Source organism: Cuculus canorus, chromosome 2 (genome assembly GCF_017976375.1).
Source record: "Cuculus canorus isolate bCucCan1 chromosome 2, bCucCan1.pri, whole genome shotgun sequence".
Taxonomy (NCBI): domain Eukaryota; kingdom Metazoa; phylum Chordata; class Aves; order Cuculiformes; family Cuculidae; genus Cuculus; species Cuculus canorus.
The window spans coordinates 136,178,842-136,191,956 of NC_071402.1; the positions used below are offsets into that span (position 1 = coordinate 136,178,842).

Genomic DNA, 13,115 nt, shown 5'->3' on the forward strand with positions numbered 1-13,115 from the left:
TAATATTGGGAAGTAGTGAGCAAAGTTCCCTCAGTCACAGAAATACTGCTGAAAGGAAAATATCTTTTCTTAAATAAAAAGCCATGAGATTAAAATAGTTATATTTAAACTGGAAAAGTTCTAATTTGAAAGTAGAAAATTCACCTTTAAGGCAATTAAATTTGAAAAAATAAAACGAAAGAGGTTTTTATGCTTTACCAGCTCCAAACCAGCACACTTAGATTTTCCTCTATAAAGTACAGACCTGGATACATACAGACTTAACAACTCCTTGCTGTTTTATGCTTGCATCTCATTATCCAAAATCTCCCACAAAGTTACAACACTGCACTCTCACCTCTTCCAGATATGATAATCCAGGTAGTTTTTGCAGTTCTGAAATAACTTCTTCAATAGCATTTTGTATTGCAATGAAATCTTGATCATCTACTGTTTCAAACTGTAATCTGAAACAAAAGTCACAGTTTCAGCAGCAGGTATATTATGACACTGTGAGCCAGACTGACAGGACTTTCCATTGATCCATAAGTCTTTAGCAAATCACTTTGGCATAGTTACTGGAGGCATGGCAACATTTTCAAGACAGTACAGTGACTCTAAATTAAATTGGCTTGATTTTAGAAAGAATTTGCATAGAAGAGTTTCCACTGATTTTGAGAAAAGCATGTTCTACATGAAGCACATTTAAAAATGTGGTTCTGCTTCCCAAAAATTTGTTGAATCTGTATGAGCAAAATATTTCTTGATATAATGCATTCTGCTTTGCCCAAGTGTTTCAGAATAAATGTTTAATATTAGATTACCATCACAGCAAAACAAAAAAAGATTCAAACCTCCCATGGACCTGGTACCATGCTATTTTTTTTTCTTAAAGAGACAGTAACCCAAGAAAATAGAAATCAAGATCAGTTTCACTGGACCATAAATTATTATTTTTTTCTGAGGGGAGCAAAGGTGATGATCCATTGCAATAATCCCCACGTTTATCCTCTTATATAGTGAAATATTTCATTACTAAATTGTTTTAAAGTTGTCTACCTATATCAGACCCAAATATGTCTTTTCAGATATCTCTCAAGTATGACTTTTCAGAGGAAAAAAAAGACAGTTTTGCTGTACTTTACAAAGGACCATATCAAACAGCTAAGATTTAGAGCAGCACCTAATACTCGGTGATCCTGTCCTACAGCAGCACATCTCAAGTAATTGTTTACTACTACAGAACTAGAAAAAACTCAGAATCAGTTAGGCCTGCAGTCTGTGAATTATGACTAATCCCCAATTTATTACCTTGCTGATTGCTATTAAAAATACCAAGTAGCTGAATGAAGACTGGTCTAACCTGCTGGCAGCTTTCCGAGCCAACTGCTGCAGCTTCGGAGATGCACTTTGCAGCTTTTGTCTGACATTTTCCAGAATTTCAGTAGCAGAAGAGAGATCTCCTCCTCCTGTCAGTGTGGGGTAGGTTGATTCATTTGTCTCAACTCCTTCCATTTTTTGCTGGAGAACCCAATTTCTTGTTCTCTCATTGGGTGTATCCCAGGCAGTCTGTATGTAAACACATTTATATATACATATAAAAATAGAGGCTTTAAAACAGAAACATTTGATTCTGAAACACACTTAGAAACTGAAGAACATAAACAATTCTGACACAGAAAGGATTACAGTGTCACTACGCTACTGTTGTAGTCTACCACTAAACGATTATTTGTGAATGCTATAGTGTGATGCCTTGACTAAGACTGAGCAATCATACAGCTACAGCGTGAATCCATTCAACAAGCTCAGCTGACAGGAAGCTACCCAGTCTCTCAGTTTCTTCTGCCAGCAGCTCCTTCACCACTTGTGCATGGAATCTGGACAACTGTGCTCGAGTGTTTCAGTGAGCAACTCATGATCAGAGGAACAGGAGTGGAAAAGCACACCATGGCCATGGAAGTCAGTTCCCAGTCACAAGCAACCATACCACTGATGTTGCCACAAGCAGAGCAATCCACTGTACACATGTTCCTCACCCTTGCTAACACAACACTGGCCATGGAAGAACTGCTAGCTCTCCCAAGAAAACCCAAGTCTACAGCTGTGCCTTTGGATATTTGGCCATGGTGTGGTACCAATGAAAAAAAGAAGGGTGGTGCAAATGTCAAGGGAAGCACCAGGCGATTCATTATTTGAAACTCCAGGCTGATTCTGGAAAGCAGATTATAGTGTCTGTCGCTGAGGAGGAGAAAAAGGTCCCACAGCCACTGCCAACCTGATCCAAGGGAAGGCTCTTCATTGCCTACAGTGGTGGCGGTTACCCCTGAGCAGAAAAGCAAGGTGCACAAACCAAGCATGGCCCAAGGGCTGATGCTATCACAGTTATCAATATACTCAACATCCTGTTGCAGGTAATTTCCAGTGCTTCAGAAGATTAAAACCAGTAGCCAAATTGGTAAAGAGAAAAATTTCCTTCCTGACTCCACAGACAGACAGCTGCCAAAAAGCATGGATTTGGTGGCAGGATAGGCAAAAACATGGTCAGCAAAGAGGCAATTCTCTTGTCAATCCTCTCTGGGGCAACCCACAAATCAGCCACTCGGCAACACTTACCTCTTACAGACAAGTTTCTAAAGCGAGTTTCAAAAGTAATTTAGAAATAATTTTAAAACGTTCCAAACCCTTTATGAGAGAGAAAAATTTACAAGCAAATGCTGTTCTAACTTTCATTAACATAAAAATTAGAATAAACTATGAAATTAAATTTTTACTTTGATTTCTTCCTTCTGTTTTGCTTGCTAACAAATACCAATTCATGCATATGCTTGTTTGATTACTTACACAGTTGTTGAAGTTGTTGGGAGATCTCTTTTAAAAATTTCGAAGACCACTCATGGTTTACAATCTAAAGATTAAGAGTACTAAACTGGAGCATTGTTGTGTAAGAAAAGCTCATTCCTGCAACTGGGTGCAAGGAATATTCTCCTACACTGAGACAGGATCTATGTTTATACGTTCAGATGCATTTCTCCTGCTCATGCTCCTCCTTACACATCTCTACAGCTTCATTCTCAAGAGGATTTGTGTGAATAGTTTTAGGTAGCAAAACTGGAATACTTTCTTCTTCCTATTCTCTGGTCCTCACATTTTGTAATCTAGAGGCTATTTACAGGCTGAATAAAGGCACAGTGACACACAATGCTAATTGAACAAAAGAATTAAAAGCTAAATTGCATGGTTCAGTACTACACATTGCTCTCAGTCCTACAGTACCTCATTTGGATTGTGGCTTGATGTCCTTTCTGCTTCCTTTCTTCCTTCATTCTCCTGCTCTTTCTTCTGTAGTTCTTGGATCATTTCCTGCAACTTCTTTGTTTCGTTGCCTAATTTATGAACTTCTTGCTTCTTTTCTCCAAGCTGCCACTGAAGGTCATCTACTTTGGACTCAAGATCATGGAGTTTCTTCTGTGCTATTATGTTAGCATCTTGTTCTGCTTGTAATGCTTTCCTCTGGATCTGCCTTTCTTTTTCCATTTGCTGTCTCACTTGCACAGATTCCAGTTTATACTTCTCCATCTCTCTTACTAACTCCACTATACGGTCATGCTTTTCATCCATTTGTTTCTGCAGCTCTTTAAGTAATTCCTCAGATGGATTAGGTGTTCCAGCTTGCTCCTTATCTTCAGCACTTTGAAGCTGAGCACACAGCTCTTTTTCCCTTTCTAGGGCACTGCTTATTTCGAGAGCTCGAACCTTCTCTGATTCAAGAAGCACCTGCAACTCGGAATTACGGCCTCGTTCACGTGACAGCTGGGCAGCACTGAGTGCTTCCTGGGATTCAATTTTCTGTTGCAAATCAGTTGACAGCTGTTTCTCTTGCTCCAGAAGTTTAGTTAACAGCAAGTTCTTTTGTTTTTGATCTTCAAGTGAAAATTTTAAATCCTTCCATAAGAAAACAGAAGAAAAGAACTGAATAAAACAATTTGTGTATACTTTCCATTATCTTCTGCAATTGTAAATATGTTACCTCTACACACACTGCTTTTAACAGATTTTACTATTCACAATTAATGTGACAATACTCTGAGTGCTGCAGCTACTTCTGATATTAAAATATATTACAGATGTCTTTATTCTAAAATCAGATCATCTTATGAAAGAAGCATATTTGTAACATATACTTTTTAATGATACAACAACTGTAGTTCTGAAGTTGAAGATAACTAGCTGCTTTTATTTTCCAAAACTGTGAAAGTGATTTTGCAAGTTAAGATTTCAAGACTTAAGATGTAAATAAGTCTACACTATTGAAGTGGTTGGTTTTTGTCTTAATACTTATACTAGGATCCCTGCTCTCTCCCTCACTATATCAAACACTGCAGAGGTACTAAGGAAGCTACTAATACATTAACTCCCTAGTTTGGTTTTCATAAGGTGAAACTGCTGACTTTTAAAATGGAGAAAAATAATAGAACTCATTAAATAATATTCTTAAATACTATATTTTATGAGTTAGGTTGTGGTGGGGGTGTAGCCATGTAAGCAATGTCCTGTCCCCTTGAGTATCTGAAGGCTATTACACAAAGTAGAATCTTTTCATATTGGACCTGACAAGTGCAACTGAAAAACTCCTATTGATTCAAATGGAATTTGCACCAGGCCTTTTTCATTCTTTGCCACACAGCTTCTATACATACTCCTTCAGCTCTTGAAGATATAATACCGCTGCTGAAGACAGAAAACAGAGCATACATTGGACAAAAAGCTATGTTGAAATGTTAACCAAAAGAATATTTGAGTATTATTTTATGTTCCAGGCCACTTGGGATTAATGGAATACCTCAAGCTCTTCTCTTCCTCTTTCCTCACTGCGTTCCATTTTAGCTTTTTCCTTTTCCAAAGCCCACTGTAGCTCTCGTGATTTTTTCTGTTCACTGGCCATTGTATCCTTGAGAATATCGAGCTCTGCTGCTTTTTCTTTAACTTCAGTCCTAAAACAGAAATGGGCAATCTTTAGATTAGACAATGGCTCTAATTCTGCCATGCTAACATCAGTTACTATTTATTCTGTCTTGTGCACTGAAAACAGTGCTTGTGTAGTAGAGTAACAGTGAAAAGCCTATTTAGAAAAGCAAGCCTAACTAAGAAATAAAAAAAGAATTGCATAGCTCAACAACGACAGAAAGCATGCCCATACTGCTAACTTTGTAGCTGCCATTTTTCCTTAATCGGTGTTTCAGAGGCAGCTAGTGTTCAACTTAATCCAGCCACTGGCCAAAATGTGAAGGAATGGAAGGGAAATGTATCTTGCTGTCCCACGTCTCAAAGGAAAAAAATCTTGGGCTGGGAGGAAATGAAAAGAAAAGATAATCTATGCCCTGAATTTTTGGGTTTGTTTTTTTTTTTCAAATCAATTTTCCAGCAATTTGCCAAACAATCTTGCTTCTTACGGTCTTTGAAAGCTGTACGGTAATCTAGAAAATAATATCAATTAATTCTTAACGTCTTAATTTGCTATGTCTGAGGTGAACATCAAGATACTGTACACAGTCACACCCATCTGGTAAAGGCATAACTAAAAACGGCCTTCTTGAAAGCCAAATATTTTACCTGGTCCCTCTGCTGTTGACCACGCCAAAGCAACACTTAGAAGTTATAGAATTTCATATGGAAATACTTGCAAAGTCATCTTAACTCTGCAATTTTTTCCTCTGTGTTCAGTTTTAGAAGCAGAAAAACCTTTAGTAAATATGGTACGCTTATTAGCTTGTATACAGTGGTCTAATGACAAAATTTAAGAAGAAACTTGATATCCATGAATCATTAGAAATCATTAAATCAAACTATGAATCGGATCTTAATCTGTAGAATTACATTTTTTTGTCAAATGGAATGGAAGTCTTTTTGTTGTCTGCTTTACAGAAAAACTGAGATGCATTTATGTTCCATGAGATCCAATTCCTTAATAAAATCAGTATTACAATTTGAAAGGTAGGAAAGATCATCTTCACTCTCTACACAGAAAGGCTGGCACCTGATGGTTTCTAGGTCCCTGAAGTGCTTGTGCTGTGCTTTGAGGGTTGTTTCAAGCTCTAGTTTGGCTTGTGCAAGTTCATTCTTCAACTCTGCACCCATCATTCTCTCTGAATTCAGCTGTTCCTGAAGCTCTGCTGCTCGGTCCTTCATAGTCCGGAGCTCCACTTGCATCTCCAGTATCTGTGACTGCTTCTGCTGCATATTATACTCCAGCATTTCTAATAAGAGTACCATTAACATGGAAATTAGATAGTAAACAAACAACACAGTCTATTTGCATAAAGATTCCCCTAGCACAGATAATGATCACAAGGCTATTCCTATTACTTTAAAATAATATACTCTTTCAGTAGTGGAGTGAAAGCAAAACCATGCCTTTTATACTGGGATATCTTTGATACTTTCCAAGAAACCTCTTCAACTCTTAAACCACTTTAAAAGCCTATGTGCACAACCACACATATATGTATCATTTGGATTATGACTTACATAACCAAAGTTATGTATATGTGCACACTTGTCATCAAATTTTTGTGACAAAACACTGACAGTGAGTATTTACTTAATTTTTAAGTATAATTGTTCTCTGAACTTTTGTTGTTCATTCTAATTGCTTTTTAGTTTGCTCATTATGACTGACCATCCAACTTAGACAATTTCAAAGCTAAAGTTGAACCTAAACACTGAAGCACAGACATAGAAAATTGCCTTAAAATACAAGCCTGATTTTTACAGAAATTGAAGTAAATTTGTATCACTTTCAATTTGATTCAAGTCGTAAGAACACAGAAGAAATCTTAATTTTTGCAAAATTAGTCCAATAAGATTGAAAAAGATGAAAAGTACACATGCCTAGGACATGAGTACCAAAATCAGAAAGCAATGAAAGTCAGTATTTTTCAGCCTACAACGTTATGTGCACAGCCATGGAAGCATGTGGAAAGAGACACATATTACCACAGAAGTTACCTTGGCTTTTTGAATCCATCTCTTGTTCTCTCTTTGGATTATTTTTCTTACTGTTCATCTGAGCATGTAATACTTGAATCTCCATCAGCAAACTTCTTCTGTCTGCATTCTGAAGAGAGTCCATTGCTGCTCTCTGGTCAGAAGCCTATTAGCATCAGAAACATTCAAAAGTAAAACACATTTTATTAGAATATCTATAGTATGGATATTACGTTTACTTCTATATTCATACTGCTTATATATTCAAAATATTTTCAATTAAGACACAATTAGGTCAATATTATAAAACTGGAAGAACTGCCTGTCATTTTTTTTTATTTTTTGACTAGGCATCAGAATTACAGAATCAAGAGCTATCAGTTTTATGGTGAATTGTAATTTTCCTCACTAATCCTTCCATGTTCCAGAGGAGATTACTGACTTCTGTCCCATAGCAGCCTTATCACTCCCTCTTCTTCTAGCTTGCTTTGTAGTATTATATACAAGCTACCTTTTCTTAGACAGTGTAATATAAATCTCATTAACTTAATGGAATCAAGCTTAAGACAACCACATTTAATTCAAATTTATCTCTGAAGGCTGTATTTATTCTATAGCTTGTGCACCCAAAAATCACTTTCTTGCACCACATCATTTCTCTTTTTAAAGACATTTCTTCTTCCTAGAAGTTTTACTTTGTTTTCATCCCTAGACTGTCAAAACTACTACTACATAGATTTTCAAATGGATTTATACATTAAAAATTAAAATCTAATGTAGACAAACACACTTTGACTACAGTATGTTTTATATTACCTGCTCTTGTAGTCTATGCTCTAACTGATTCATCAATATCACTGCATCTCTTGTGCCCAGTTCTGCAAGTTCAGTTTGAAAAGCAGCAAGCAGAACATTTTGCTCTCTCACAAAAAGCTGCTGAATAGCATGCAGAAGTTCTCCTCGCCAGTCTGAGATGCCTTCAGATTCAGTACTTGCATAAATCTAGAGTGGTATAAAAACAATTTAAGCAGCAGAATTCAAATATTACATCAAGAATGGTCATTGTAAGCTTATGCAAAATGTGTGTTTTCAGTGGGATATCGAGCTTTTCTTACTCAACAGTTACATAACATTCATTCATACAAATGCATGTACTTATTGAACATGTTATGATTTCTTCTGCATGAATTGTGTTTCAGATGGAAACAATTTAGCTTCTTATAAATGAAAACTTAGCACCATGTAATTATTATTTATGTTACTGCATAACACTACCCTTTTAATTTTTATGTTCTTACATGTATATTCCTAGACTCTCCCAGAGCTATGTGGTAGTGTGCAGATACTGTGTATGAAGAGTATTTATAGTTAATCCCCTTGTTTCCCATGCTGAAGTAATACAAACTACTTACATATATCCAAAAGTCTAATAGAGGTAATTAGATAGGCAAGTTCTAATAAAGTTTTAACAGATTATTAATATTGCGTTGTATTTTAAAAATTTTTTCTTCTCTTTTTTTCCTCACTACAGTATGTAGTAAGTCCACTTTACCCACTATTAGAAACACAATTCAAAATAAAATTATTTTTAAAAGGTGAATCTATACAGTCAAAAGCCATCAATGCACAGAAGAACAAATGCCAGCCATAATTTAAGATATATTTTAATACCAGAAAGTGCAATATGCAGTCTTACTGCATAATTTTTAAATCTTTGGCCTTGTAGCAGTATATTTGGAGCATTTAATCCTGTATTGTGAATACACCTTGTTAGATTATCATAAATTATTTTTTATTTCAATAGAATCTTATGATATTATTGATACCTCAGCTTCTCTATGAAGTTGCATTTTTGCAATTAGGTCTTTCAAAGATGAAATGGTGCTTAGAAATGCTTTCCTTTCCTCAAGCCAAGATTCTGATTCTTGCTTAAGAGGTGGCATCTCTCTTTCACCATATGGAAATTCAGTGAGAGACAGCACCTGTATGCCTTCATGATGGACTGCTCTCAGCAAACCCTAGAATAAACACAAAAAGAAAACAGTAATGCCAGTCCTAACAACAACAGTCTTCTTTCATACATATTGCACTATTGGTACGTTTAAGTTGATCACCATAAGGAGAACTATTTATGCTTCCTCATATCAAAGACAGAAGTATTATCCAGTTCTTTGTATCTACCAAACTGTGGAACTTATTAAATATGTGAATTTTTCCTCAGTTTCAAGTGAAAATTTCCAAAGTTTATCTGTCAAATACTCAAATTCTAAAATGGTCACTGATGGAAATTGATCCATTAAAAACGAAGTCTTGGGGAGATTCCCGCTGAGCTTTGCAATACACTTTTTGAAATTACAGGGCTTTTCTGCAAAAGACTTTTTATTACATATGATAAACACATAAGTTTACTTCCATAATATAGATATTGTTCTGCACCTATAAAAGACTCTAAAATTGTTTAATATATGATCAAGACTTAATAATTAATACACAGGAAGTACAATAACCTATAATTAACAGTAGTTACGTTTCTCATAATCATAACTGAGAGCAAGCCTACAATTACAAAACTCATATTTAATCTAATCTAACATGCAAAAATGAACATAATTTATCAGAAGTGTTTTAAAATGTATTAACACAAGTGACACTTTAAAACTTATCTAAATGGCCCTCCTTTCACTAGTCAAGCACCAGCTAATCTTAAGTTTTGGTACTATCTTTCTTGTTTCATAAGAAAAATGATCATTTCTGTTTTACCTTAATTTTTTTTGGAAGTAAATCTGTTGAAGTTTCGCCTTCATCTATTCCTTCAGCTATCACATCAGATCCCTGGGTCTGAGCAAGATACACTCCTTGACTCCAGTCTGAACTGGAGTCTAAAATAAAAGGAGAGAAAAACATGAAAGCTGGATTACTGTGAAACTTTGAAGAACAGGCATCAAAAAACTATTTTTGTCTGTTGTTGTAACAGGTGGCTGAATGTCACCGGAGTTGATTCTAAGCCCGGAGATGACCTGTTTTATAGTTTTTCTTTTTCAGTTTCAAAGCAGTAACATCAAAACAAAACTTAAAAAACAACCCAAAACCAAAACAACCAAACTTAAAAATTCTAGTTTAGTTCTAAAAGAGAAATAACTACTTCCATAAACACTTCTGCTAAATCCCCCCCAACATGCTTAGCCTTTACCTATGAAAAGCGTCATATCAATAATTTTTATTGCTCTTGGAGAAGTCAGAACCTGTCAACATTGCTCACTGCTAGTGATCAATACCTTTAAATTGTATCAGGAGATGATGAAGCTACACTGAAGAGACAGTGTAACATGTAAGAAGAATCATCTGATGCCTCGACTCAACCCATCTCCACTCTAGTTATTTTCCTTCCGCTGCGAATTTGATAGACATGGCATGATCAGCACCTTTTCTTACCATGAAAGGTTTCTGCTTCGATCTGGGGAGTAGTTGTTTTTATCTCTTAGAACACAAACTCTTTAACAGTAAACTTAAAAAAGCTGGTTTAATTTATAAAGCTGTTTGAAATCTGTAAGAAAAAGTTTCTTACCACTTGAACCTCCATCTCTAGCTTGATAAGGTGGAGAACGTACTAATCCAGAAACGGTGATTCCCTGTAATTAGAAAAAAGAGCAATCAAATCTTTAATCACCCCACATCCATTCACAATAAGAAAGCTAATTCTAAGAAGCAGGAAACTATAGGAGCCTCTTTGTTCAGTTTACCCTGCCTGCAATCCAAGTAATCAAAATGGAGACAAGAAAGACATCACTCAACAGGTTGAGCTACACTTGTTCCCATATCACAGAGTAGGACAGGTCCAAGGCATTAGGCACAACAAGGAAGCATGTGATAGTTGAGCACACTCTCAAACTTAAATCGTTGAGAAAAGGGTTCACAATCTCTTTCTAGGCCATGAAAATGTGGGAACACTTAAAAGCTTTCCACTGAGCATGTGGTGGTTCACACTTATCAGAAATGGAAATTACTGAAGAAGGAAAAGCACAAACAAAAGTAGTTCAAGGAATATAAAGCAGGATACATACTTCTTTAGCTCGTAGAGTTTCTATGATTTCCTTTAAAGTATTACATTCTTCAGTCAATACTTGCACAGCAACAAACTTTTCTCTCTTCAATGCTTCAGATTCAGAGATATGCCTTGTCTCCATGTCCATGATTTCAGCAGCATGGAGTTCTTGCATCTGCTCGATTTTTTCATTAAATTCTCTTATGATCTCTGCAATCTCTTCTGAAGAACATCCATTTTGCAAATCAATTTGGATTTCTGCATTTTTAACAAGGACTGGTGAAGTCTGGTTACAGCTGTTGATTTCCACAGTCCTGTCTGTTTGCGATGATGAGCTTCTTATAATTACAGTAGACTCAGTGGCTGACAAATCACACAATATTTCTGCATCCTTTTTGCTTACAACTTTTGCCATTTCCTTGCCCTTTTGCATGTAACTTGCAAGTCTCTCTTCTGCTTTAATCAGGTTCTCTTTAACTTTGCATAGGTCTTCCTGCAGATTTATCAGACTTGCTTCTTTTACCTGTAAATATGGAGAATCTGAATTGCAGTCCTTCCAAGTACTTAAAATCTAAAATCCAAACAAGCCTTTATACCATCAGAGCTCAGATTAGTCCTATTTTAAAGTAGTTATGACACACATAACAAATATTATCTCATATGAAATACAGCTCTAGACCCACCGTTGCCCTATACTGGACCGTAAAAGCATGTACTTCGCCAACAAGTGAAATTTAGTGTACAACATCAGTTCTATTCCACTGCCAGCAGGTACTGAATCACTGTTCTTTCCTAGTGGCATTCTCAGTACAAGATTAAAAAAAACCCTATAGCGTGCATATTTGCACAAAGTTCTGTATAATCATCTGCTTTAAATACAATATGGAACAATCTGGTTCTTACTGCTAGTTCTTGCTGAAGTTTTTCTGCCTTTTCTCTGTAACTGCTCAGCTCTTCCTTAGCAGCAGCTGCCTCTTCTTTAACTTTCTTTAGTTCAACTTCATCAATAAGCACATTTTCTTTTTGACTCTCCATGAGCTGCGCTCCTACCTACACGGCAACACAAGATATAGAAAATGGTGAAGAATCTTACAAAGAATCAGGTATTAAGAGCACTGATCTTAATACTTTCACACCAATTACAAAGCCACAAATGAAAAGACCAAAAAGGATAACAAATGTTACTTGGATTAAAGTATTCACTAAAAATTAAGACTGAGAGGTGATTTTCCTAGATTACCTCCTGCAAACTGGATAAGCGTGGGAGAAAGATTTTCTCCTTACGGTTACTGAACTGCAAGCAGAAATTGGCTACACCATGCAGAAAGCATTGGGAGGAAGGTCAGAGAGGAGGAAATGAAGTCTGATAATATTATTAAATTTATTAGACGCTTATCACATTCATTCAATCTGCATTTGGATGAGTGGTCTTAGAAACTTTTCTAGTTATAGTATCATAGTACACATGGGGTTGGAAGGGACCTTGAAGATCATCTAGTTCCAACCCCTCTGCCATGGGCAGGGACATCCCACTAAAGACATCAGGGAAAAAAAATTTTCACAGAAAGGGTCATTGGGCACTGGAACACGCTGCCCAGGGAGTTGGTTGAGTCACCTTCCCTGGAAGTGTTTAAGGGATGGGTGGATGAATTGCTGAGGGGCATGGTTTAGCGAGTGTTAGGAATGGTTGGACTCTATGACCCAGTGGGTCCCTTCCAACCTAGTGATTCTATGAAAGCAGGCTGCCCAAGGCCCCATCCAACCTGGCCTTGAACACCTCCAGGGAAGGGGCAGCTGCAGCCTCCCTGGGCAACCTGTGCCAGTGCCTCACCACTCACATAGTGAAGAAATTCTTCCTGATGTCCAGTCTAAATCTGCCCCTCTCCAGTTTGTACCCATTCCCCCTTGTCCTATCCCCACAAGCCTTTATAAATAGCCCCTCTCCAGCTTTCCTGTAGGCCCCTTTCAGGTACTGGAAGGTCGCTATAAGATCTCCTCGGAGCCTTCTCTTCTCCAGGCTGAACAGGCCCAACTCTCTCAGCCTGTCCTCGTAGGGAAGGTCCTCCAGCCCTCCGATCATCTTTGTAGCCCTCCTCTAGACCCGTTC

The 13,115-nt window shown here is 36.9% G+C and overlaps 1 protein-coding gene across 6 annotated transcripts in view; it reads right to left on the bottom strand.

Annotated features, from left to right (window-relative positions):
* The window catches only part of AKAP9 (A-kinase anchoring protein 9), a 113,994-nt gene that overhangs the window by 6,706 nt on the left and 94,173 nt on the right, over window positions 1-13,115 (bottom strand). For all 6 annotated transcript variants that reach the window (XM_054060703.1, XM_054060706.1, XM_054060702.1 and 3 more), the window contains 12 exons: window positions 11,912-12,058; window positions 11,028-11,531; window positions 10,532-10,595; window positions 9,727-9,845; window positions 8,793-8,984; window positions 7,783-7,968; window positions 6,988-7,132; window positions 6,017-6,236; window positions 4,823-4,973; window positions 3,256-3,924; window positions 1,343-1,548; window positions 338-446 (listed from right to left, as the gene is read on the bottom strand). In XM_054060703.1, coding sequence (XP_053916678.1) covers window positions 338-446; window positions 1,343-1,548; window positions 3,256-3,924; window positions 4,823-4,973; window positions 6,017-6,236; window positions 6,988-7,132; window positions 7,783-7,968; window positions 8,793-8,984; window positions 9,727-9,845; window positions 10,532-10,595; window positions 11,028-11,531; window positions 11,912-12,058 — 2,712 coding nt within the window. The remainder of the gene's footprint in view (window positions 1-337; window positions 447-1,342; window positions 1,549-3,255; window positions 3,925-4,822; window positions 4,974-6,016; window positions 6,237-6,987; window positions 7,133-7,782; window positions 7,969-8,792; window positions 8,985-9,726; window positions 9,846-10,531; window positions 10,596-11,027; window positions 11,532-11,911; window positions 12,059-13,115) is intronic.